Source organism: Rosa chinensis, chromosome 7 (genome assembly GCF_002994745.2).
Source record: "Rosa chinensis cultivar Old Blush chromosome 7, RchiOBHm-V2, whole genome shotgun sequence".
Lineage (NCBI taxonomy): Eukaryota > Viridiplantae > Streptophyta > Magnoliopsida > Rosales > Rosaceae > Rosa > Rosa chinensis.
Genome location: NC_037094.1, coordinates 15,522,305 through 15,549,746, shown reverse-complemented (window position 1 = coordinate 15,549,746; position 27,442 = coordinate 15,522,305). Strand labels below are relative to the sequence as shown.

The following is a 27,442-nucleotide window of genomic DNA, read 5'->3' as shown; positions in this document are numbered from 1 at the left end:
CCCAATGTCCAGGTAGTCCACATTTGAGACAAGCATCATTATGGTCAGGTTCCCTTGATCGAGGCGCTTTGGGAGCGCTATGAAGACGGTTATTGCCTTTGGTGGCATCACCACCATAACCGGAGGCTTGGCCTCTCTCTCTCTCTTCACACGTTTACCTCCACGATTCCGTACACTCCTATCTTGGCGGTTTCCTTCCTCTTTAGGGCGAGAATATGGACCAGAATGTCCAGGATTATCCATACTCTTAGGGTTTCGCTCCTTGCGTCCTCTCTTGGAGGCGCGACTATAATTAGACTCCGGATTTGACTTGGTTCCCACGGGTCTAGAGTTATCGTTCTTCACAAGTATGTTGTCGTGCTTTTCAACTACGTTCATGGCACCAATTAGCTCATGAAATCTTGTGATGCGTCTTGCATTGACATCAATCCGATAGTTCTTAGCTATCATCAATGCAGAGACGGAGAAGGTTAAGAGAGTCTTCTCTATCAACATCGTATCAGTGATTTTCTATAAACAGAATTCCATGATAGACTTGATACGAAGTGCTTCTGAATTGTAGTCAAGTACAGACTTGAAATCACAGAAGCGGAGGCTATGCCATCTCACTTCTAAGTCTGGAACCAGGGAATCACGGACGTTGCCAAAACGCTGCTCAAGTTCTACCCATAGTTTTCTTGGGTCTTCCTCATTGAGGTACTCATTTTGAAGTGCATCTTTCATGTGCCTTGTCATCAGAATGATGGCTTTAGCTTCATTCGCCTCTCTCTTAGCTCTATTATCTTCAAAAGCAACAGCTTGTTGAGAAGTAAGCACGTCCTGACTTGGCTCTTGGATCGTACTCAGGATCCCATCAGCCTTAAGATGCTGGCGCACATCACGGACCCACTTGTGGTATCCTGCGCCTGTTGTCTCTAGTGGAGCGAAGCTCAACTTGTTCAGGTTACTCATCCTGAAAAACAAAACAAAAATAGGGTTAGTTTCGGAGCGAAAAGGGCTACCACGAAAACCTATAAAATTTCTGAGCGTAGTAGCTTCCAAGAAATTAGGGATCTTCTGAGCGTAGTCGCTTCTAAGAAAATCCGATTCCAATAGGGGTTTTGGATTTAAATTGAAACAATGATGTATGTGGTCGATCATTTTTCTTCTCAACAAACTCTAAGTTTAGAGGACTCTACATGCTCCAAACTTGGATTAAGCACGAACCCCCACAATTCGGCTTTTTGGTCTCCCCTATGAAGAAGAAAAGGGGGTAGAAGAAGGGATGTTGGAAGTCCCCGAGAAAAAGAAGAAGAAATTGAAAAACTTCAAAACGGGAACTTTTAGAAAAGTTTACCTTAAAAAGATGCCGGAAATCTTGACTGGAAAAAGTTGGCCTAAAAAATGTCGCTTGAAAAGTCACGGGAAGTGGCCGGAAAAGTCGCCGGAAAAAGGTTGACTGATGTTTACCGAGGGTGCTGACGTGGCGATCGGTTGCTGACGTGGCAGCTGACTGGACGCTGACTGTGTACTGACTGGATACTGACGTAGCAGGCTGGGGCCAATGGGCTGCTTCTCTGGGCCGGGCCTTCTCCTTCTGGTACTGGGCCGATCTGCTTCCTTCTGGGCTTAGGGCTTCGTCTGACTCTGGGCTGGACTTCATAGGGCTTAAGGCAATGGCTGGAGATGCAGACAGCGGTTCAAAAGTGCAGTGGATTCAGGCGGGCGGTTCGGGCGTTTCTAGGCCTGTTTCGGTGATTATTTTTCCGGTTCCCGGAATCTGAGGACGAGATGCAGCTTGTGACAAAAGGTGGCAGTGAAGAGTGAACGGGAAGATGGCGAACCAAGCAGAAGATTTTCGGATTCTTCTTAGAAGCCGTTTTGGTCTCTTCCGGTGGCCGGTGCAGGTTGATTCCGGCCGGTTCTGGGCTTTTGGAGGGGAGAGCTTCAAGGTGGGCATCGGAGTTTTCTGGGATTTGAAGGCTACGAATTTAGGATTTCAGGGTTAGAACTTCGTGCTGATAACGTATTGTAGAGAAACTAAAATTGAGAGGAATTTGCTGTGTGTTCTCATTGATAATAGGGGCCTCTTTACATAGAGGAGTACAATGCATAGAATCTCAATCATACAAGAAAAGTCATCGTACATTGAATAGGAATCTACATCCTTCTAATCTAACCCTATTACCACTAGAGCAAGTAACTTAGAGTTTGGGCCAAACACAAATTAGGGTTTACTTGAATAAGTTCTCAATTGAAAAAAAAGAAATTTGCATATGGTTTACAATTTTATATTTTTATATGTGTATTTGGAAATTTGGGTACCCACGGGTATACCCATACCCCACCCATTTTTATATGGGTATTTTGTAATTACCCATACCCATAAACCATGGGTATACTATTACCCATTAACAAATATCCAAAAGAAAAAATTACCCGCAGGCACCCGTACCCGTGGATTTTAATGCCATCCCTATCCAGAAAACAATCATTGAAACAGTCGTTTGCCATTGCATTTCCGGCGATTAGGAAAATCACCATCATCACCACCACTAAAACAGCCTTGCAGTCCGCTCCACTTCTAAACACCTTGACGAAACCAAAAGTTCCAAAGGACACCTTCTATTGATCTCAGTGCCTAACCATTAACTACAGGCAGGTGCATAAAACCAGATATTCATAACTCAGAAATTCTCAAGATTCATTAATAAATGCAACCCAGTTTAACTGATTTCGTTTACTTTTATTCAACTTTACAGCTAATGTAATGCGTTTCAAATAGTACGTAAACAATACTGTAGTTAACTATAGATCTTACTGCGTTTAATAGTGTGATCCTTTGGATTTTTCTTGTTAATACAAAGCAAGTTTCGACTAGCTGGCCTTCTACTTTAGTGTGTTTCTTTTTGCTGGGGGATAGAGGGAATTTGAATTAGCTAGACTGCTAGAGTCTCATCAACCATTGTAAAGACTAAAGAGAGCCAGTATTGGACCAATTAGGTCTTTATTTTGTTTTATTTACTTTACTTTGTGGTAGAAAATTTATTCCATCCTAAGAAAATCTACTGTAATAAGAATAGAAGTCTTGATTTTTACCCGTTGCCAATTATTTTTGGTTAAAGAACTATAATTCGGAAAATCCCAGCCGCCTCATTGGTGTGATGTGCCACTACTAGCAAAACAACAATTACCCATAGATTTTAATTTGTGTGCAATGAGACTTTCTCACGCGGATTTCAATATGTGATGACTTTTACCCATGATACACGCATAGATTGAGTTACCGTACGGCTTGGAAATGGGGTAATACTCATTTCACACGGATTATTTTGTTCGTGTGAATATTTGGCATGGGCCCCACTATCTTTTTTTTTTTTGAGGTGCACCCTTCCAAAAATAGGCGTATGCCACTTAAAGTACCGCGCACACGGTAATCTTTAGTAAAAGGCGAAAGAATAGTTCGCTCTGTGATCAACGCGTGGGCCCCACTATCTTTCTATAAATATAAGTTACCGTAATTAAATGCAGTCCGTGTGAACAACTCTATTTTACATATATTTCTGTGCCAAATATGTAAACTCCGTGTGAAATACTCACACATTTGCAACTGATATCCATGTGTCTTTACCTCAGTAACCACTAACTGTCATGTCAATTCTCATTCGATTGCTTACACGGAATTCTGTCTCTAGTCTCCTTTTTCACATGGAATTTTGTAGCTAATCCGTCCCTCCATAATTCACATAACATAAAAAACTAAAGATTTCTAAATAAATTAATTTATAATACTTACATAAATTAGTGTGAATTGATATTCACATAGATATCTATGTAAAAATACTGACTGAATGAGTATGTTACTAACTCACCAATATAACCGAAATTGCTTGCTACCTCACCCTGATTAAAAAAATAAAAAAATAAAGAACAACTAAGTTTATATATGTGGGGAGGCAATGTATCCCTTAAATTGCAGTAAGGGCAAAATACGTTGCCCAAGAAAAAAGCCTTCTATACATAAAATGATAAAAAAGAGAGTCTATATATTATTTTAGATTTTTAGTAGGAGCAGCAGCCCACACTAAAATACCAGTGGAAAAATGCCAAAAAAAAAAATAAAGGGAAAGTTTCCTAAATTTAAAAGGAGCCGAGAGTTCCCTTATCAAAACTGGAATACCCTGACGTAGTCACCAAGCGAACGTAGTCCGTCATATCCTAGGAAAACGAAAGTTCCCAATCATATATATATATATATATATATATATATATATATATATATAGGAGTAGCATCACTCCAGTATCCCACTCACAACTTCAGATCAACATGGCTCTTCTCCAACAACGTCGCAAGATCCCCTCCTTGTCTTTAGCCTCCACCGCCGTCAACCACCGCCCAATTCTCTCCCTACAAACCATCCCTCGCCCCGCCGTCACCACCACCATCACCTCCTCCTCTTCCACAGCACCCATCTCCGCCTCAGACCTAGAGCGACTCCAAGTCTTGGGCCACGGCAGCGGCGGCACCGTCTACAAGGTCCTTCACAAGCCCACTTCCACCCCTTACGCTCTCAAACAAATCCACTCGCCGGCTGCTGACTCCTCCTCCGATAACAACACACTTCAGAGTGAACTCGACATCCTCCGCCGCACAACCGGCTCTCCCTACGTCGTCCACTGCCACGCCATCTTCGAGAAGCCCTCCGGAGACGTGTCGGTTCTCATGGAGTACATGGACTTGGGTTCTCTTGAAACCCTGCTCAAGTCCCAAGGTCCCTTCTCCGAAGAAAAGCTTGCGCCCATTGCACGCCAAGTCCTCGAAGGCCTCGACTACCTTCACAAGACTCACAAGATTGTTCATCGCGACATCAAGCCCGGGAATCTTTTAATGAACAACAAGAAGGAGGTCAAGATCGCCGACTTTGGTTGCAGTAGTGACGAGTCTTGCAGTTCCTCTGTGGGGACTTGTGCTTATATGAGCCCGGAGCGGTTTGATCCGGAGAGATACGGTGGAAGTCACAATGGCTATGCCAGTGATATATGGAGCTTTGGGGTGACTATAATGGAACTCTACATGGGTTACTTCCCCTTGCTCCCCAAGGGTCAGAGACCGGACTGGGCATCCCTTATGTGCGCTATCTGTTTCGGAGATGTGCCGTGCTTGCCGGAGGGTGCGTCGGAAGACTTTCGGAGCTTTCTTGAGTGCTGCATGCACAAGGAGGCCTCCAAGAGGTGGACAGCGGCTCAACTTTTGACCCACCCGTTCGTCTGCAAGGCTCCATCCGAGGAATGCAAGCCAAACTTGTTCGACAAGAAAAGAAAACGTGATGATGATGGCGTTGAGCGAAGTGAGAGATCTCAAAAATCAATCAAGGTTGAAGTATGTTAGTTAAAAGTTCATGTGTTATTAACCAAGGTTGAAGATAATTTGAATCTTTGTAAATATTTATCTTCTTCTCAATTGTATATATCAAGGACATGATGGTGCGAACATTAGCATCATTTATATTTCATATTTCATCTCTCTTTTGAGCAATTTTTATCTCCGTGCAATCCAAATTTGTTAAACAAAAAGGGAAAATGCAATGATGAGCTAACAGAGAGATCTAAAAACTAAAAGTTGTACTATGACAATTAATAGTACATATATTACAAGGTGATTTTGATGTTTGAAGTTTCCACTTGTCATTTCAATATAAAGACAACTGGAAACTACTAACGGCCTAGAAGGAAGCAGCATAATTATGAATACACAGTACAATACAGTGAGTTTCTAACAACAATGCCAATTATGTAACAAACTCTATCGCTTTCCAAATTGCTTATTGCCATCGTTTGCCAGACTTCACCGACGAGGTGCTGCTTCCAACAGTAGGTTTCCTAGGACCTGACATGAATTATACAAAGAAAATACCAGAAAAATGAGTAGAAAGTGGGCGGCATTTACATAACTAAAAGAATAAGAATCAGTAAATTAGAGTGGCAGCGGTAGAAGGTAGATCAATCACTGCAACTCTAAGGTTGAATACAGGAGAGAAGAGGATTCAAATCGATACATACTCGGCAAAACCTTTGACGAGCTTCTAACCAATGATGAACGAGTGGCTTTTGTATCGACCAACTTCGGTGTTGGCTTTGGAAGTTTAGATGTTGGTGCAAACCTTTAAAACAAATTCATTAAAAAGAAAAAACATAAAAACAAAGCATTAGATTCATAGGATCTAAGGGAGTTTAATTATGAAAAAAGTCATATAAAATTCCATTAATAGCATATAATGAAAATGAGAAACCCACCTTACAGTAGGATGGGATGGTGTCTTCTCGCCTAGAGCATTCTGAGCTTGAGTTTTCTTGGCTTCTGGAGTTTCGGTAGTTGTGCGTTCTGTTGGTTTTGTAACTTCAGGAAAAAGAGTAAACTCCACAGCAGAACTGGACATTGAACCATCGGTTTCTGTTCCCATTGAAAGAACACCATCAGATATGTCGCTCAATCTCTCCCCAGTATCTTCATCGCCAAAGCCCAAGAGCTCAAAGTCTTCATTAAAATTTTGACTTGCATCGCCTTCATTGATATTTTGACTTGCATCGCCTCCAAGTTTTGACCTCTGCTTATGATGTCTAAAGTCATCCATTGACAGCTGAGAACTAACTTCAGAATGCTTATCGTATGCCGCCTCCGACAAACTATCCCTATATGGAGCCACTTTATCAACTATGCTTGAGGCTTTCCTCTGTCGAGGACTCCCAATCGAGTATCTTCTTGGAGAGGAAGACGCAGATCTTAGTGGGCTCATGCCACGGTACACCCCATTACTATTGGCCTTCAGCAATCGATCAATCTCCTCATCTTTCTTGGCAATCGTCTCTTTAAACGATGCCACCTGCAAGAGTTAAACAGATGATTACACAAACAGATAATAAAAAAATCCAACTTCTGGAACACAAACAGAAATTATTAATGGAGTGGGATATGTAAGCTTTTGGGCTAAACAATATATAGAGCTATCGACTACTTGATGAAATTGCTATACTGAAAAGTGGTAGGAAACATGGGTGGTATTATTCTTATTTATTTATTTATTTATTTTTTCCAGAAATAGTACCTGGGCTCCAGCCCAGAGTACTTTGGTCATGCAAGAGTGCCATCTACTTTTAAGAAATGCTACATCATCAGAATTTAATTCAAAAGGCAGGACTGAATTATATAGTAGAGTTTAAAAAGATATATCAGTACCTGGTCCATAAGCTCTCTTACATATCTTCCTTCCTTGTTGCTTTTTGCAGCACCTAATTCAACACCAGAAACCCTCTCTGCAAACTTCAGTGTACTCAAAGTTTCAGAGAATGATTGAGTATCAGGATTAAGCTGTACAAACATGAGCGTCTTCGCTTGGCCCCCTGCAGGTATAGACAAGCAATAACAGACCATTCATCTATTGAAGATACAGAGAGTTACGGAATCAAACTTGGACTGGATCTTGTTAGCAAGTATGTAAATAATTGGACAACTACCTAAAGAACTCTGGAGCACTTGAGTTAATTTGCTATTTCTATATGGCACATGTGCATTCTTTTGCGCAAGAGCAAAGATTACATCTCCAAGGGCTGACAATGATTTGTTTATATGTTGTGCCTCCCTAAGCCTATCTCCGGTAGCTTCAGAGCGATCCACTCGTTCGCTGCCAGCAAGATCCACTAGGTGTAGGCTACCCCGGATAGCAGTGTCAGTCTTCAAATCCACGCCACGAACATGAACAGTCAGAACACTGCACCAAAGATTGATTATGAAACATAGCTTGGAAGACAACAAACATAGAAAGTTGATGAGCAGAGGTTTTACAGAAAACACAACCTGTGAGATCTGCTACTTCTTTCGTTTAGGGCGGTAGCACCGACTGCCCTATTTGCCAAGCCAATATTCATCAACTCTAGGACATCAGCAGTTGAGTTAACAAGATGCATGCTTGCATCAGGGACAGCTAACCCATTTGGTTGGGTAGAATTCCAGATCCCAAGTGTGTGCAAGTTAAGGAAAAGAATATTTTGATACCAAATAGAAAGCAAGGATCAATATCATCATTAAGGAAGCATAGAGATGAACAAAGTTCAAACAATGAAACTTGACACTCAACCACTAAAATGGCCTTAAGATGTAATAGAAATCAACGAACAAAAGGATATCTTTTTCGAGAACTATCACTTGAGAGTAAATCACGAACTTGTTCATTGTATATCTCAACCATTTGAACACCAACTTCATATTCTATGGAGCTTTTCCTGCTCTGAGATATTTGGAAAAGGTCATTTAGGGCTCGATAGTTGACACCCCATTCCTCTGTTGATGTTACACTGGGCCCACTCTGGAAGTAACAAAAGAAATATGATAAAGACACAAGTAACATTATGTGCATGGTTGATTTGAGAAAAGTACAGGAATTTCATACCATTGTATAGGTCTTTCCTGAACCAGTTTGACCATAAGCAAATATACAAACACTGTATCCATCAAGGACAGAACGAATCAATGGTTGGGTGTCTAGAAATACCTCCTCTGTTTACATGTATCAAGATAAAATAATTCATTAGACAACATAAATCAGCAATAACAACATAATTCATTAGACACTATTAGGTCATAGATACCTTGTGTAGCAGCAGGACCAAATACTTTATTAAATTTAAATAGCTTGCGGCTGTCTTTTCTTTGTTTAGAGGGATTTGCAATCACCAAATCACCATTTTCACCAACGTACTCTATGGTGGTCTGCTTCTGGCTTTGCCCAGGAAGGAATGGCCTTATTCGACAGTATACTCTGATATTACCTTGAAGACAAGAAAGTATCATAATCAGTTAAGGTGCATTAGAATCAGTATGGTAATAGCGTGTATAAATGACCATGTACCTTTCAAATCCTGAACCTCATTGTACAGCTTTCGATTCTCAGCAAGAACTACATGGTACTTTTCGGCCGCATCTGCTAATCCTCTAAGCTTCGATCCTATGGGAGTTACAGAAGCATAGATAGTGAAAAGATGCCCAGCCCCCCAAAGAACAAAAAAAAATGTGAAGTTGTAAATACCAAAAGCTATTAAGTATTAACATCAATCTTACCCATGCAATTAAATTCTTCAAAGTAACTTTGTTTTGCACTCATGATTTCACATCGTGTAGATTCCAAAGCAGTACTTAGTTCCTATAGAGCATCAATATATCATGCTATAAAATCAACACCAACAGACTAAGAGATTAAGACAAAGATAAAGACAATTAAGGCACACCTTCAAAGCTCCAACTTGAAAATTTACAAAACTTTGGTAAGATCCTTCTTTCTGTTTCCATTTCCCTGATACAGATTCTAAAGATGTCTCTAGTTCTTTCTCATTCTTCTTTGAACCTGTTAGCAAGGACTCAAGTTCTTTCAACTTCCTTTCCAATTCAAGTTTAGCTTCTTTTGCATTTGCTTCTAACTGCAGGCAGTGGCTTTCATGTGTACTTTTAGTCGTTTGCAGTTCTTGTTTTAATGTCGAAATCTCCAAACCCATCTGATCCTTCTCTTCCTTTAATCTCAGTACATCCTGCTCCTCGATTTTCTGCTTCTCCTCTATATTAAACTGCTCAATCTGAAAGTAACAATAATTGTATTTAAGCAATAATTTACAAGCACAAGTGGAGTTTTAACAAATTCTACATATGAAAGCATATATATTAAAAACAATCCAAGCTTTCATTTATAATAATTAAAAAAAAATCATGTCCTCCATTTTATTGAAACAGACAGACCATGCCATATAAACGGATCTAGTTTCATCTTACAATGATCTAAACACAAATAACGCTTCATCAACAGTTCTGCCCAAATGATACAAGCACCCGCACAGTTTAGGTTTATTTATTCAGTGCATGGAGATAATAGTATATAGAAAAATAATGCATGCTATCCCCAAAGGATATGGTAATGGCCTGTCAACCAAGGAAGCAGGCGATGTTGGGGTACATGATAGTCATATTAGACAGGTTACTACACTAAGTAATAGACTCATACTGTAAGGTTGCTTTGAGGAATCAAGTTTTAGGAATGCTATATGTATTGATTGAAATATGATTTTAGGAATCAGTACATGATAGTCATATTAGCCAGGTTACTACACTAAATAATAGACTCATACAGCAGGTTTGCTTTGAGGAATCATGTTTTAGGAATGCTATACCTATTGCTTGAAATATGATTATAGGAATCAGTAGAATCTCGCAAGTTTCATTCAATAATGTTTGGAAAATACCAGAAATGAGAGTATTAGCATTACTGTCAACTTCACATGGAAGCATAGAAATAAGGGCATCGTTGTTGTATGGGTATATGATTAACCAATGAATCAAAAACAGATAATCAACAAAAATAAATAAATAAAAATAGATGACAGATTTATAAAATAGGGTTTGAACCTTCATATTTTTTAACTACACATGGAAAGCAAAATGAACACTTTGTACTTGCTGAACATGGATATATTACAACCATTCCTTAACAATGATTCCACAAAACAAGCACATGCATGGTTCACATGCAGCTATATCATGTTAACTACCAAAGTAAAAGACAATACCTTTGTGGAATGAATACGACATTAACTTAAAATTAGATATTCTGAGTAAAAGAGAATGCATGCATGAAGACCATGTAGTGCAGGAATCAAAGTCATCAAAATCAAGAATCAGACATAAAATGTCTTTTGATTTGTAAATTCAAGATAGGATTAAGAGATTAAAACTTCACCTTCATTTGCTTAAGCTGGTTCAGAACAACCTATAGGAAGGATGGGGGGAAAAAGGATCGATTAGATTCATATAATTTATTTGATTTTAACTTTATGAGGATAGGAATTGTCAAACATATTGCTGGGTTCACCTGAATTTCTTCGCTGGTCCCTGATGCAAGAGTTTCAAGCACTTTCATCTTCATTTGATACTTCTCCTCACGGCCCTTGTACATATTGTTTTGCTACAAGCATCCAACAGTAGAAGCACTTCAATACTAATGAGTAGAATATAAGCAAACAATATTCTCATAGGAAAAGAAACAGGCTAACAGACGTACAATTCTTAAGTTCACTGCTTGATTCGCAAATCGTTGTTCAATCACTTGCATGACTTTTCTCAGAAGATAAGCCAGATGCTGAGAAAATTTGTTAAAAAAGAAAGTTAAAACTACAAAATAAATTGTACAGCAGAGAACAAAGAATTAAACTATAAGTGCACATGATTCATGAATGCTTTAACACAACAGCATCCATGTATCCTCTTACTCCCATACTTGAGGTACATCCCCGTTATTTCTCTCGGCACTGTCATCCAGAATCCTATTCCCAACAGTGAAAAGTGCCCGAGTAGATGCATTCTGCAGCAAAGAGTTGCTTGATCAGACAAAAATTTGACTAACATAAAGCAAGAACTTTTCCAATAAGGCACCTCTAAGAAGCTCATAACAAGAAACGGAAAACAGGGGAAAAAAAAAGCCAATGGCTTACATCTAAACTGGTTGATTTGATCGATTCCAAAATCTTGACATCACAGAGATCCACATTAGTCCCCTGCTTCAGTTGTTCTAGAAGAGCTGGTGGAACTAAAGACAGGGTGGGGAAAGAAAACAAAAGGTAATGTATTAACATATCAACAATTTGTATGCGAGAACAGCATGAACAAATACAATTACTCAAACAAAATCAGGTCCCCTATTTACTGGATTCCGTTCTCAGTTCTTATGCCCAGAATAATGTATTTCTCCATTTAGTTTGATGAGGCATGCGGAATGAAAAGAAATGTTCCAACTCATCAACATTTTACTCTCTATGTCAGACTAGCCTTACAAATTTTATTAAACTCAAAGTATTGACAACAATCTTAGAACCCTACCACGGTAACTCCTGAATTCGTCCAATTGGGGACTGAGCAGTATTGCACAGGTTATAATGTCTTACATGCAGTATATTATATGAGCACAGACCTAGCATCATGGCAATACTGCTAAACCCCTTACCATATAATTATCCTACATACGCTCTTCTTGATCAGGTTTTCTAGCAAAGCTGAGAAAAATTGCCTAAATCTCTAATAAGAATACTCCTAAGACCAAATAAGGTAAATAATTGATCTTGAATGAACACAAGATTGAATATGTAAATATGACTTATAAAATTTGTCAATATAGTGTTTATACAAGTCTATGATCTCCTACCTGTCACTTCAGAAGTTGAGTCATCTGAATTTCCTTGTGTCCCTTCTCCATTTTGAGTACCCTGTTGTCCGTATCTCTTGAATGATTGATTACGATCAATTTTTCTTAAATATTCTATCTCCAACAACTCCCCTCCTGTCTTTGTTTCATTTTTAGTGTTCCCTTCCCAAAAACCAAAATCAAATGAAGTTTTGAGTGCACTGAGGCACCGCATAACTGGCACCAAAGATCCCTGCAAATGATCTCAAACCATCAATTGATTGACAGATGCTGATACTACACACTGGTACTGGTCAATCCAGCCAGCACAATTCTGCATAAAACCAGTACTTAACAGTAGACTTGGTCAGAAAGATCAGCACAATATGGTTTATAATGAACAGAACATGATCAGTTGGTAGATAAACTTTCTATTCAAACCCACAACCCTGCATGCAACTAATCTAAAGCCAAGTTGGCCACCAGATGCTTTGCTGCAATTTTAGAAGATGTTAACAAAGGGAAGAGGATGCTTATTTTTAATGTACCAGGTTACACGAGCTTCATGAATTTAGACCGAAATAACCAATGACAGGATGCACGAGATAAATTTAAAAATAAAATAGTAAAATAAAATTTAGATAAAATACCTGCTCTAGGTCCAGAAGCTCAAACGGAGGGAATCCTAACTCCTCCACAGCCACCAGAAACCTTTTGACATTTGCAAAACCAGGGTCTGAACTCCCTCCCTAAAGCAGGACAAAAGCCGTTCATATGAGGAAGATAGCATATAAGACCATATAGGTCAACTTAAAGAAATGAAATATTTTGACAATCATAAAGCAGTAAAACATTATACAACAGCATGTTTACAAGCCAAAGAAAGAAAGAAAGAAAAAACAGTAATCCTACCATTTCAACTGAACCAGGACACAGCTTATTTAAAATTCTGCATAAAACAGTGCCATCAATTAAGCAGGCTCTGATTTCCTCCTCAGAAGCATCCGTCGGCAATCTTAAATAAGGAACGATATAATTTAACCATTCCACCAGAGCTAATATCTCGTTACCTAAGCAAAATAAAGTTCAAAGGTAAATCATGGAGAAGCAGGATCTCAAAATGGAACCAGTAGCAAGCACATACTCCAGAGAGAGGAAAAGAGTATTACCATCAATTGTGCTGCCGGAGCTTTCCACTAGTTTAGCATCTTTACTATAAGTCCCATTTGAGATTTCGCATCTCCCATTTCCATCTTTCTGTGATTCTGACCCCTCATTTTCATCTTTTTGCAGCTCTGACCCCCCATTTCCATTTCTTTGTGACTCTGACTGGATGCTCATCATAAAATCTGTAGGAATGCCTTGTTCCTCGTTATCAATCACAGACGCAGAGCTACAAGGACAAAACGAATATACATTAGTCAATGAATCTACATTATGAGTAAGGAACAAAACCTCAAGAGTGAAGACAAACACAATAAGGAAGTTTGTTATTGAGAGAGAACATGCAGGCTTGCGCATGTGTGCTGCACGCCTATTATATAAGCATCAAAAGCACCATGCCACACTTGAAAAGCCATTAGTTCATAACTTCATGCCATTATACGCATTAGAGCATTGGCATTCAAACTAAGTAATCAAAGCATTTAATCCGTATCAAAATCAAGCTTATACCAAATACAGCCATTTATTAATTGCTGCCATATTCAACCAATACAGTAAGTATTCCATTACTCATTCATTCTCGTCCTCGGCAACATTACCTATATACCATTTATGAACACATTTCAGCTACATCCTACTGCAATTGGCTTCACCTAAGCCTCCAAATGTACTCTTTTTAGCTTCCTGAGGTTCCGTAAATTAAATAAAACACGAAAAGAGAAAAGATCCTTTTCTTCAGATACACTTCATCTAAGAAGAAACTCACACTACTTCTGCTCCTTCTCCTTCTCTTCCAAACTCAAAAAACTACTAATAATTCTTTACTCTCTTTTTTCCTACCTTACCTGACCTCCTTTCTACCTTATCCAAGCCTCAATCTTCACAAACCTAAATCATCAACCTTCCGAAAAATCGGAAAAAAAAAATCCTAACCACCGCAAAACTGACACAAACCAGCTCAAATCCTCCTAAGTTTTCCGATTCAACACAATTTCAAGCTGCATTGCCAATTCCTCAGCGGAATTCACAGACGCGGAGACGGAGAGAGGCAAATCGGCAACCAGATCGGGAAACATAAACCCTAGCTTTCTAACAACACACACAACCACACACAACCAAAATGCAGGGAAGAATTTACTGACCTGGTTTTGAAACAACACAAGCAACCAGAGAAGGAGCTTCGGGGTGGCCGGAGGAATCGAAATTCCTCCGAAATGTTGGAAATGCCGGACTTATCAAGACCCGATCCGTTGTAACGAAATTTCACAACGAAGATTAAATGTTTTATTTTCTCGCTGGAGTTCGGTTTTTTGTCCAATCTGTGAGGGTTTCGAAAATAGGGGGAGTGAAAGGAAAGATGTGACGTTGTTAGTTGGGAATTGGCCTTGGGGGAGTGAATATTGTTTTTTTTTTTTTTGGTTATTTTGGTTTGGGAAATAGGGGCTTGGAGTTTTGGGTATTTACGGATTCGTCCCTCCTCTGGTTTCGGAGTGTAGTTCCCGCCTTGTTATTTTTGTCTTTGTTGTTAGCTTCCGCCTTCCGGATTTTGATTTTGAATTCAATAATTCCAAAATTAGGCTTCTCCGGCCAACCAATACCAGTGTGGGACGCATTTAATTGGCTGTTAAATTGGGAAAAGTGTGTGACCCTCACCACGGGTTAACGGGTACGGCCAGCGAGTGGATGTGGACGTGCTGTGACGTCAGCAGTTCAGCGTAATGACGGCAATGATTTATTCCTTTCTTAGAAATTAATTCTTGACTGGCTCATTAACTCATTATTATAGTCCTATGAAGAAGACAGAAGACAGTAGGGTTTTCGTTAAAACTTCAGTGAAATTGAAACGGTTTCAAGCTTTGATCATTTTGTTGTTATTTTTGTTATGAGTTTTTTTTTTTTTTTTTTTAAGTTTTAAGGCACTTGTTTTTCTTTGATTTGTGATCTTGTTATTTTGCTCACATTGTTGGTTTATAGTTGATAATAACTATTTGGGCTAAAGATTGTTTAGTATCCTGTGGTTTGAACCCAACTTTGATTCAGTCCCTCGACTTTCAATTTCATCAAAAACACTCTTGCATTATCAAATCTCATCTAATAGCTTGGTCATTCCGTCAATTGGAGCCCTTGACTCGCTGACGATGCATGCCATGTCAGATCATGTGGGCCCCACCTATCTGGAAAAATTTCAAAACTACCCCTACCTCTCTCCCCGCTCCAGAAAAACTCTGCTTGCCCCTGCCCAAGCCCAGGCCACAGAGAGAGAACCACCACCTCTTCTGCAATGGCCGCCACTCCGTCTCCGACCTCCTGCTATCCCAAACGTCGAACGTTCTCTACACCTGCATCTCCACCCTCATACCCATAAGACTTGACTCCTCCAACTTCACCATCTGGAAGTTTCTGATGACCTCTATATTCAAAGCTCACAATCTCCTAGGCTATGTTAACGACTCCATCATGTCGTTGGAAAAGTTCATCTCGAACGACGCCGGAGAATCGACGGTCGCGATCAACCCGAGCTACGAGACCTGGATGGCGCACAATGTCTTCGTGATGGTGTTGATCCACGCCACTCTCTCTAACTCAGCTCTCTCCCACATCATTGGCTGCGACACGGCCAGAGAGCTCTAGTTGAAGCTGGAGGAGAATTGCTCGTCTCTGTTGAACTTCCACATCATCGGCCCCAACCCCAGAAAGCCTATCGAGCCCTCCCACCTTTCCTCCCCACAACAACCCCTCTTCCCTACGCCGCAGCAACCCCAACCAGCCTCCTCCGCCGAAAGCCCCAACCTTTCTCCCAAACCCGACCCGACCCCCAATTTCAGCTTCATGGACGAGAGCGGGAACCCGCTTTTGGTGATCCGGGCCATGATTGCAGTTCGATTTCTGGAGAGAGTGTCGTTTATGCTGGTGGAGTAATCAGAGCTGCAAAAGCAGCTCGAGACCAACGCCAAGGCCTCGCGGGAAGGGAAGGAAGTGCTACGCGAGGTGGGAGAAGAGAACGGGGGGATTCTAGCGTTGGAGATGGCATGGATGGTGGGAATAACAATGGAGGAGGGTTTGTGGGTAGAAGTGGGTCGTGGGTGGTTGGGCCGGAGCCGTACATGGGCAAGTTACCGCCATTGTTTCCAGGGATAGGTCCGAGAGGTGGAAGGATGATAGGAATGCTGAGAGGGATGATTAGGTCTCCAATGCATAGGCCTAATATAGGGAAAAATGGTGAAATAGTGGTTAGTCCCAATAGGAGAGGAAGAGATGAAGAAACTTCCACATAATTTCGAGACAAATATGCAGAAACAAAGAGAATATGCAAAGTTTCGAGCCAAAGCCGAGTTCTTCTGGAGGGGTGAGAGAGGCAGGGGCATTTTTGGAATTTGCCTGATAGGTGGGGGTCACATGATCTGACATGGCATGTCTCATCAGCGAGATAACGGATCCAATTGATAGATTATTGACGGAATAACCTATTAGATGAGATTTGATAATGCAGAGGTGTTTTTGATTAAATTGAAAGTCGAGAGACTGAATCGATGTTGGGCTTAAACCACACTAAACAGTATTTAGACCTAAATATTTTTATTTAGTGGAAGTTGGATTGTAGTCTAGCTTATTAAGTTTCCTAGGCTGCCAACTTCACAACTCACATTGTCTTGTTTTGTCACAAATATTGATATAGTGATTGATGTAGTACTTCAATGACAAGTTCAAAATATTGATATAGTCATTGTCCTTGAAAAACAAAAAATAAATAAGAAAAAAAAAAGTCTTTCTCTTAAAAACTTATTTTTGAGTCACTCAACAAAAGTTAGATCAGGCCCTAGGTTCAAATTTGTTATTGAAGTTGGCTCATTAAAAGGATAGATCATATCACAGAATAAAAAAAGTGACGCTCTCTCCAAGGGTTGTTGAGCACAGAGAAGCGCGCCGTCAATCATTGTGGAGCTCGACGGTCGTGTGGCCTTGGCATGTCGCTTTGTGTTCGTTTTTGGTAGAGATTGAAGTGTGTTTTTTGCACGGTTTCCAGTTTTGGGCTAGAATCTCTTTTGGTTTGGGTGGCCGGTTCGATCTGATTGGTGTGGGGAGCAGAGTTGATCTGCAAATATGAGATACAGATCGAGGTTGTGCGGGTCTGGATGAGCTTCTACCGTATTCCAACCGATACGGCACCAAACTTGATACTCTCTGACGTTTCTTCACAGGAGGTGTGGTCAAGGAGAGACAGAGGCCGAGGAGCAGGCAAGCTTGATCGAATCTGTGATGCGGTGGTGGACAGGGCGGCTACCAGAGACGGAGGCCGAGGCTTAGGCTAAGGCGGTCTGGCAACTGAAGCCTAGGGTTTCTTTCTACCTTGTTGGTTTGGGTTTGGGCTTAGGCCTTCGGGCTTGGGCTCAAGCTTGGGTTGCTAGGCTTAAATCTATGGGAGTTAGCTCTTTTTAAAAAAATTTGTCATTGGGGTTAAGCTTATGTGAGAGTGAATGGACTTCTATGAGTCTTTTATGACGTTTTTGGTTTCTTGCTTGTACCATAATTGCGTGATTGGCAAGAGATGACTAGTTGAATGATTTCCTTTCCGTAAGGAGCGAGGTTTATTCGTTCTTAGATAGGCTTGCTTAAAAGCGAGCGTCCCTGAAATTTTAATTATCTGCTTTAGCTTATATAGGTTTGTTCGGATTTTTTTGCCGAGTCTTACTTATGTAAGTTATGATAAACTCTAGCATTTGGCTGTTGATGTAATGAATTCAACTTCTATTTAAAAAATTAAAAAAAATTAAGGGAAAATGTCCATTTACCCAAATTTGAGATACACTAACCCCACTTACCCAAACATCTTATAAGATTGCCCACTTACTCAACAAATTATTTATTTTTTTGCCATAATACTCAATTAAGTTTTTTTTATTGTTTTTTGTTTATTTTTGAGACAATTTTGCCCTCCTCTCTTTGTCACTTAGAGAGATAAGTCATTAGAGACTTCACGTGACTCTGGTTACAGATAGCCGGACCCCGGTCAAAGATCGCCGGAAACCTCGCCTAATATCCCTAAAGAAGTCCTCGGAGAATATTATTTCCCCCAAATAATATGTTTATTGCCCTAAACCCGCATTCAAAATGAGGACTTGGATATTTGTGTTGCAGTACTACCACCCAGAAACGATTCAAAATGATAGAACAATTGCAGAACAAAGCTTGGTACTGGGTTTTTCTGCTTGTGAACACAAAGGAGGAGAAGCCATAACAACACAATTGACTAACGCAAGCCTCAGCTAATAATCTTGTCAAATCACTGCGAAATACCATGGGAAGGGTGTCAGGACCCGTGGTCTTGGATTACGCAAGCTCCTCTGACCCGATTTACCGGGCAAGCTCTTCCACATACAGCTCTGATGATTCTAGAAGGCTACGTTGAAGGTGGAGACGACGAGGTGCTTAAATGCTCGTCGCGGAGGTCGTAGTAGGTCAAGGAACCGAGTTCGGGTTTGAACTAAACGTCGAAGTCCATAACTGAAATCGGATTTTGGAGGGTAGAGAGAAAGAGAGAGAGAAAGAGTGTGTGTGGCGCTAACGTAATTTTATAATTAAGTTGAGCCTAAATGTGTCTTTTCGCACTTAAATGGGGGTGAATGGGAACACTAATATTTTAGTGGGGTAAGTGGGTTTGGGTTTGTGTTTGTGTTGACTCAAATTTGGGCTTTTAGTCAAAACCCCAAAATTAAAAGGAAAAGGGGGGGGGGGGGCAAAAGGCCCAAGTAGACTAGCCCAAACGTATAATTTTGTTTGGATAAAGCCCAAATATATAATTTCCTAAATGCACCCAGCAAAATTCTAAGTATACCCAGTAACCCATCAAATTTTAGATTTTTATTAAAATTTCTAAATACACCCAGCCATTTTCCCCATAATACCCTCAATCTCTCATCTTCACAAACCCAACAAACTCTTCTAAATACTCCCAACCACTCTTATTTGTTCGTGATTTGTGTATTACCCATAAAGAAAGATGGAGAAAGAACTAACATATGGAGAAAGAACAAATGTATGACCTATGTGGTGGGAATCGAAATGGATAACTAGTTTGACTCCCCTTAATGAAGCCAAGTATAGGTTTAAGCTTATTATGTATAATTTAGGGCTGGGCGCGGTGCGGTTCGGGTCGGTTTGGACCTGAAACCGCAACCACACCGCATTATTCGGTAGGTCCATTTTACAAACCGCAACCGCATTTATATTGTTTGGACTGCATTTTCGGTTGCACCATTTTATCGGTGCGGTACGGTTCGGTTTGCACCCAAAACCGCATATTAAAACATGTAACCAATACCTGGAAATTTAAAAACCTGTAGACTTGAAAAAATAAGTGGTGCGAAAGAGAGGTAAAATTGACAGGCTAATACAAAGCATTTCCCAAAGTTCAAATTAACCAAATGCTGAATCTAAGAATGGGAGTGATCAAACTATCAAAGTGCCAAATTACAGACCATTCCTCAAGTCTAAATTTCTGCATTGCAGAAACTGAGAAAATAAAATGGCAGTCCAACAAGCAAGCAAATGCCAAACAAAACACTTCAAAATTCCTCCAAGCAATCCAGCTCCTTCACTTCATTCCTCAGTGTCACTATCAGCACCTCCATCTATCCATCAAATTTCGAAAAAATTTCGCAAACTGCAGACACTAATTTTAGATATGTGAGTTCTGTAACAGAAAAAATTGAAACTCAATCAAGTGAATCAACAACAAAACTGCAGTTCAGTACTAAAAATAAGAAAGCAACAAAGTAGCAAACTAGTTGAACACAAAGAACTTAATCAACAACTTAATAGGGGACGACATTCTTTGCTTGAGAAAAGAAATTGGCCAGATACATACATCGTAGGGGACGTATTCAGTCCTTGTTTAATTATGGGACAAGCAGTTCAGAGAAAGGATGTCCTTGTTTAATTATGGGACCAGCATATATGAAATATATAAATCTTCTTAGTTATAGATATAATCTATTGGTATATGGATTGTTCTTGTTAATTTCAGAGCTAGTGATCATGCACATCTTAACTAATCAACCCACGCACTGAATATATTGTCTTCTTTTTATAATGCAGGACACATGCATGTGCAGGTGATCAATAATCAGTAAGATCAACACTTTAATATTGCACGAAGTAGTTCCCAGATATATATAAATACGCATATAAAGTTGTATATGAACTTCGATCCAGAAGAACAGCAGGCTTTTTAAACCTACGATGTATGTATCTGGCCACTTTCTTTTCTCTGCTATTAAGATGTATGTATCTTTCGTTCGTCATCACACTCCCATAGTCTCAGACTCTCATCAAGCTGAAAAACAAGGACTGAAAAACCAAGGACTGAATTCGTCATCACACTCCCATAATTAAACACAAAGACTGAAACCAAAACAAACAAAAAAATCGAGGGAGACAGAGAAGAGAGAAGGGAACTCGATCCTTACCGGTGATTGGCTTCACCCAGTGAGAAGCACCGACAGCTGCTGTCGTGTGAACTCGAAGAAGCTTGCACCAAGCTGCTGTCGTGTGAGAGATGAGAGAAACTAGGAGCTGCTGTCCTGTGAGAGATGAGGTATGGCTGGGAGCTGCCGTCGTGTGAGAGATGAGAGAAACTGGGAGCGGCCGAGAGATGGAGATGGAGAGAGAAGAGAACAAAGCAAAAACGCAAAAATGAAGGAAGCGGCTGAGAGATGGAGAGAGAAGAGAACGCACAAAGCTAGGGTTAGTACCAAATAATATAAAAAATTATTAAAAATAATTATATAAATATATATCGGTTCGGTTCGGTAAATGCAGGCGGTTCGAAGTCGTAAACCGAACCCGCACCGCATATAAGCGGTTCGGTGCGGTTCTCTTCAAAAACGACGTCGTTTTGAACCGGTTCGGTTACCGAACCGGATTTTCCGGTGCGGTTCGGTCGGTAACCGCTTCTCTGCTAGTTTCTGCCCAGTCCTAGTATAATTTGACTTATTTTTGATTTGGAGTTCTTCACTAGCCTAAGAACAATCTTGTTATAGTAAATACCCTTCCTTTTTCTAAACAAACCTCACAATGTACAAGATACATAACCCTTGTGAGTTATGAAGCTTTGTCTCCTTCAATACTGTTGTGTCATCATCAAGATCATTGGAATCGTCAACTTCGTAGGAGATCAATGGAGAATCAAATAAGTCCTTCATTTCTGTACATTTATTAAATCCAATACTTTATAAGAGAGGAAGATAAGTATGAGCGAGCAAGTTGGGGGAAACTGGGGACACTTGAATTATAACAATTTCTCTTTGTTTTTTCAAGTTTCTCTCACCAAAAATCCAAGTCCAGAGCTATGTTTTGTATGCATACTTACCAGCATGCTAAAATAGGAATGTAAAAGCTCTTTCCATTCGGGAGTAATTAAGGAAAAGAAAGCTCTTTTAATTCTTGAGTAATCAATGGGCGAAGAAGAGTTTTGTTGGGTTTATGAAGACTGTTAAAGGAAAAACATATTATGTGTCTTCTTCAAAGTGACTGACGGAGAGGGAATCAAGGAATCAGCGATTACCATCAATCAGCATGGATTACTAATCAATCAGTATTTAATGTGATTGATATTTCCGTTATAATTCTATCCCTATATAAAGGGACTATGAAATGAAATGAGTAGACCAATTCCAATTGTATTTTACTTTTAAACGTTATCAGCACGCTTAGAGCAAATAAGCCAAGAGAAAAGAAAACTTTAGCTTTGAAAAAAAAAACCCCAAAACCCAAGAGATTTTTATTTTTTTATTTTTTTCATTTCTGCCGCCACCAATAAAAAAAATTCCTCTAGGTCGGCCCTGCCCAGACCGGCCGAGCACCCCGCCTGCGCAGATCCCACACCTACCCCAGCAACCCAGAGCTGCGCAGATCCCACACCGATCTCGTCTAGCTGCTGACTCGATCCCGCCCGCGTCTACGCTGCCACACACAACATCACCCTGCCTTCAGTTTTCGTCATCGCTGCTTCTAGCCCAGCGCCATCGGCCCCTCCAGATCCTTCTTCCAGCCCCACATATCCTTCTTCCTCCCACAAGCCTTCACCGGAGCCTCATCTGCAACACTGATCCCAACCGCTTGCGGCACCGCCTCCGCCTTGCACTAGAGCCTTACCTGCTCCCCTTCACCGGAGCCTCATCTGCAACACCGATCTACACACATGCCCAGCCTCCATCCTTCGGCCCAAAAGAAGAACAGAGAACCAAAAGAAGAAGAAGACGCGAAGAAAAAAAAGAGAGGTAGAAGAGAAAAAAAAAAAAAACTTGTGACCCGGCCCAAAGAAAAGAGCCCGGCCAACAAAAAAACAAAACAAAACAAAAACAAAAAGAAGCAAGCTTGCCGCCCAGAGAAAAAAAAAAAAAGCAATTCCTAACCGGCCCTGCGACCCATAAAAGAAAAGAAAAGAAAAAGCAGGCAACGAAAAAGAAAAAGAAAAAAACAAAGGCCCCATGGCCCACTGTTGAAAAAAGAGAGGAAGCAGCCCAGTTTTTCTCAAGCCTAAAAACATCGCTACCCACGTCTGCATCAACACGCGCGTGCGCTAGGATTGTTTTGTTTTCTCGAAATCAAGTATGTTTTTATTTTTGGCTGCCTTATTTATATTTCACTTTCCATATATGTATTATATATATTCGTGGAATCTAAAGCATGCATATTCATTTATGTCTACTATTTTTAAGCATGTTTTATACTTTATTGTTTATGTTTTTAGTATATTTTGTTATTGAGCATGTTTAGTTAGATGATTTTGATCATTTCAAGCACGCCTTGTTATTTATGTTTTATATGATTATCTTTAAGCATGATTTATAAATATGTTTAGCATGTTTTATATTTTATTGCTTATGTTTTTATCATGAAATTTAAAGCATGTTTCGTTATTTTTTTTTATTTTACTCATGATATATTATTGCTAATTATTATGTGTAGTATATAATTTGTTGTATATTTGTGAAATTTGAGCATGCCATGTAGTTTATTTTTTATATATGCATAGATTGTTGCTCAAGAAATCATAGAGCACGATGATATCGAACCACGCTCTGTTGCAAAATGTCAACAAAGAGCAAATTGGCCTAAATGGAAAGAAGCAATCCAGGCAGAATTAGATTATCTGACAAAGAGACAGGTATTTGGTCCAGTAGTGCTAACCCTACCAAGTGTAAAGCCTGTAGGACATAAATGAGTATTTGTCAGAAAGCGTAATGAGAAGAATGAAGTCCTGAGGTACAAGGCTTGCCTTGTGGCTCAAGGTTTCTCACAACTCCCTGGAATTGACTACGAGGAGACATACTTTCCCGTAATAGACGTTATAACGTTCCGCTACTTAGTTAGTTTGGTAGTTTCCGAAGGATTGGAAATTTAGCTCATGGATGTGGTTACTGCATATCTCTATGGGGATCTAGATTCAGAGATATATATGAAAGTATTTGATGGCCTTACATTACCCAAGTCAAGTGACTATAAACCACGGAGTGCTTTTGCAATTAAGTTGAAACGCTCACTTTACGGATTGCAACAATCTGGGCGGATGTGGTATATCCGTCTAAGTGACTACTTGATTGGGAAAGAATATAAGAACGATGAATTGTGCTTCTGCGTATTCATAAAGAAAACAAGTTCCTGATTTGCAATTGTAGCTGTATATGTCGATGATACGAACATAATCGGTACTTTTGATGAAATAAGAGAAACCGTGAGCTACTTGAAATCCGAATTTGAGATGAAGGATCTTGGGAAAACTCGATTCTGTTTAGGCCTTGAACTAGAACACCGAGTTTGTGGAATACTAATCCACTAGTCTGCATATGTCCAAAAGTCAGGCGATTTAACATAGACAAAGCGCATCCTAATAGCACTCCTATGATCGGTTGAAAGTTTGGATGCAAGTAAAGATCCATTTCGTCCAAAGGAAGATGATGAAAAGGTGTTGAGAGCTGAAATTCCCTATCTAAGTGCAATAGGCGCATTATTGTACTTAGCCCCCAATGTACTCGACCAAACATTGCATTCTCAGTGAACTTGTTAGCTAGATTTAGCTCAGCAACAATGCAGCGTCACTGGAATGGTATCAAGAACATTTTTCGATACCTAAAATGAACCATTGACTTTAGACTATTCTTTCCCTACAGAGAGACAACAGGAACCGCATATGGAATTGCAATCCTTAAAGAAAATGTTGATGGCTAAAATGCCACTCACTACACTAAAATGCCAAATGAAGTTTTGGTCGATTTTGCTGATGCTGGATAACTCTCTGACCCACATAAAGGTCGTTCCCAAACTAGTTATGTATTTACCATTGGGAACACTGTGATATCTTGGAGATCAACCAAGCAAACCCTTGTGACTACCTCCTCGAACCACTCATAGATCATTACTCTACATGATGTGGTTCGTGAGTGTATCTAGTTAAGAGAATAAGAGCTATCATTACACATATTTGAGGGACTAGTGGTTTGAGTTCTACCACTAAAGAGCCTACTTGCATTTATGAAGATAATGCAGCTTGCATCGAACAGATGAAGCTAGAATATATCAAGGGTGATAATACAAAACACATATCGCTAAAGTTTTCCTACAATCAGCAACAATAGACCCTCCTTAAGATTCAAGTGAATCAAGTAAGGTCTAAGGAGAATGTGGCAGATTTGTTCATCAAATCACTGCCTAAGGCTATATTTGAGAAACATGTGAAAAGCATAGGAATGCGAAGACTTTCCAAGCTCTCTTGATTAATGTAAAGATCAGGCGGAGGTGTAGACATAATGGGGAGTCTAACACACACATGTCATCCTCAAATGTAAAAAGTGCGTTGTGCTATTTTCCTTCGACTAAGGTGTATTTTTTGTCCCACAGATTTTTTATTGTTATTTGGCAAGGTTTTTAGTGAAGCAACAACTCATGCACCATTTCGTCTTTAACTTGGCACAAGGGGGAGTGCTAAAGGAAAAACATATTATGTGCCTTCGTCAAAGCGACTGACGAAGATGGAATCAAGGAATCAGCGATTACCATCAATCAACAATGATTACGGATAAATCAGTATTTAATGAAATTGATATTTCCGTTGTAATTCTATCCCTATATAAAAAGACTATGAAATGAAATGAGTAGACCAATTCCAATTGCATTTTACTTTTACAAAGACGAGGATATTGTGGGAAAAATGGCTGGGTGTATTTAGAAGTTTTAATAAAAACTAAAAAATTATAGAAAATACTTCAGTACATTCATGTATTGATACATCAAGTAGACTAGGTTCAATACAAATGTAGACTACCTCGGTACAAAGGTAGACTAACTCCATGCATGTCTACCCATGTACTGAGCTAGTCTACCTTTGTATTGAACCTAGTCTACTTGATGTATTGGTACATTAATGTACTGTAAACGATCCCAAATTTATTGGATATAACAAATTTACTGTGTATACTTAAATTTTGATATGTTTCACTACTAAATCAGATGGAATGGGGATTCTGGAATGGATTATGTTTTGTTCGAGTAGGTTGTCTTCAACTCTGTTTGATCTCTTTATCTTTCTTTTGTGGAGTGTGTGGAAACAAAGGAATACTAGAGTTTGGGAAGGTAAAGCTAGGAATGTGGGGGATGTTGGTTTATTTTCCACTTCCAGGCTACAAGATTATATCTATCATAATTCTTGTAATCTTGATCGTGGTAGAGGAGCTGATAGGGAGGTTCGTTGGTATAGTCCTCCAATTGGATGTATCAGAATAAATATAGATAGGGCATTTGTGACTGCTTCTGGAGCAGGTGCCATTGGTTTGGTCTTGCGATACAGTTCAGGAAACTTTCTTGTAAGTAAAGAAAGGCCAGTATGGGGGTCGCTCTCAGCCGGCATGCCGAACTTCTCGCGTGCAAGGAGGCATTGGAGCTTATAATTGAGCAGTCCTTGCAGCCTGCAATTGTGGAGACAGATTCTTTGGTTATTAAACAGCAGCTATCTAGTTCTGGAGTTAACTTGTCTAGACTGGGGAGTATATATGAAGACCTAGGAGTGTTGTTGGAAGCATTGCCTAATGTTCGGATAGTGCATACAAGAAGAGATGCAAATAAGGCAGCTCATCTAATAGCTGCACAAGCATCTGCTACGGGCCAAGCTCTCTTTTATTCTTCTGTTCCTTCTTTTCTTCATGAGGTTATTACTCATGAACTTTGTAATCACTAGCTACTTCTTTTTAATAAAGTTTGACACCGTTCATCTCAAAAAAAAAAAAAAAAATATATATATATATATATATGCAGTTTTTTTTTTGTTTCCAAGTCTACTACATATGAGTATCATGAATTTGATTCTCAATAATTTAGCATGCATGGAATCGAGCATTCTTATCAATCTAGTTTCAAAAATGTATTAACTATCCAAATGATATGGGCAAACAAGAGCAAGTGAAAACCGTTGAAATTTTTTTCAAGAAATCTTGTGATGTATTGTTTTGTTTCGCTCCAATTTCATCATCAGTAGTTCACAAATCTCAACAATTGGCATATGAATATTGACTTGGTCAAGTCCTCAATGACAATCAATTTCCCATTGGCATTTGAGTATGTTCAACCCAACAAGTGAAAAACAATTGAAACATTCTTTGGGTGTCATTGTATTAACTTTAATGATGATTGATGACCATGTGATTTACCGAAACTCTCACATTGAGGAATTGATGATGCTAGTGTAATATGACATTCTTTGGGTCTCGTTTTTTTTTTTTTCAACTGCAGCAATGCAATAGGTAGTCTATCTTGTATAAGAAAAAAAATAGGTAATCTCTTACCAAATATTTATCTCAATTTATTTCAGCAAAAAAAAAAGATATGTACCTTTCAAAAAAAAAGGATATGTATTTAATGAAAAGATATTGTGTATTGTGAATGAAGATAGTTTAAGAAGTTTAGAGTTGTGTTTCTAGTAAAATATTAAAATAAACAAATTAATAGATTATGTATTAAGTAAGAGATGTGTATCTATAATTTAGCAATTTGTGAATAAAATTTCTCTAAGAAAGGCCATTGATTTCGTATTTCAT

The 27,442-nt window shown here is 39.5% G+C and overlaps 2 protein-coding genes and 1 pseudogene across 2 annotated transcripts; 1 reads left to right on the top strand and 2 right to left on the bottom strand.

Annotated features, from left to right (window-relative positions):
* Positions 1-3,360: 3,360 nt before the first annotated feature.
* On the bottom strand, positions 3,361-3,466 carry LOC112181066 (annotated as a pseudogene).
* An 840-nt stretch (positions 3,467-4,306) lies between these two features.
* On the top strand, positions 4,307-5,368 carry LOC112177476 (mitogen-activated protein kinase kinase 9). Its single transcript, XM_024315765.1, has one exon. It carries the CDS (start codon positions 4,307-4,309, stop codon positions 5,366-5,368), a length of 1,062 nt encoding a protein of 353 aa, XP_024171533.1.
* A 205-nt stretch (positions 5,369-5,573) lies between these two features.
* Positions 5,574-14,848, bottom strand: LOC112180725 (kinesin-like protein KIN-14J). The gene is made up of 22 exons (XM_024319282.2): positions 14,498-14,848; positions 13,361-13,584; positions 13,104-13,261; positions 12,842-12,940; positions 12,213-12,444; positions 11,506-11,600; positions 11,292-11,375; positions 11,076-11,153; positions 10,887-10,979; positions 10,755-10,784; positions 9,259-9,600; positions 9,092-9,173; positions 8,883-8,978; positions 8,623-8,802; positions 8,424-8,530; positions 8,161-8,339; positions 7,832-7,996; positions 7,492-7,745; positions 7,214-7,377; positions 6,274-6,860; positions 6,040-6,140; positions 5,574-5,866 (listed from the first exon to the last, which is right to left on the bottom strand). Exons 2-22 carry the CDS (start codon positions 13,533-13,535, stop codon positions 5,802-5,804), a joined length of 3,366 nt encoding a protein of 1,121 aa, XP_024175050.1. The 5' UTR covers positions 13,536-13,584; positions 14,498-14,848; the 3' UTR covers positions 5,574-5,801.
* Positions 14,849-27,442: the final 12,594 nt, after the last annotated feature.

Coding starts and splice junctions, on each gene's coding strand:
- LOC112177476 (XM_024315765.1), top strand. CDS start 4,307: ATGGCTCTTCTCCAACAACGTCGCAAGATCCCCTCCTTGTCTTTAGCC.
- LOC112180725 (XM_024319282.2), bottom strand. CDS start 13,535: ATGATGAGCATCCAGTCAGAGTCACAAAGAAATGGAAATGGGGGGTCA. Junction 13,262..13,360: donor CTCCGGCAGCACAATTGATG/GTAATACTCTTT, acceptor TATTTTGCTTAG/GTAACGAGATATTAGCTCTG. Junction 11,601..12,212: donor CTCAACTTCTGAAGTGACAG/GTAGGAGATCAT, acceptor CCCTGTCTTTAG/TTCCACCAGCTCTTCTAGAA.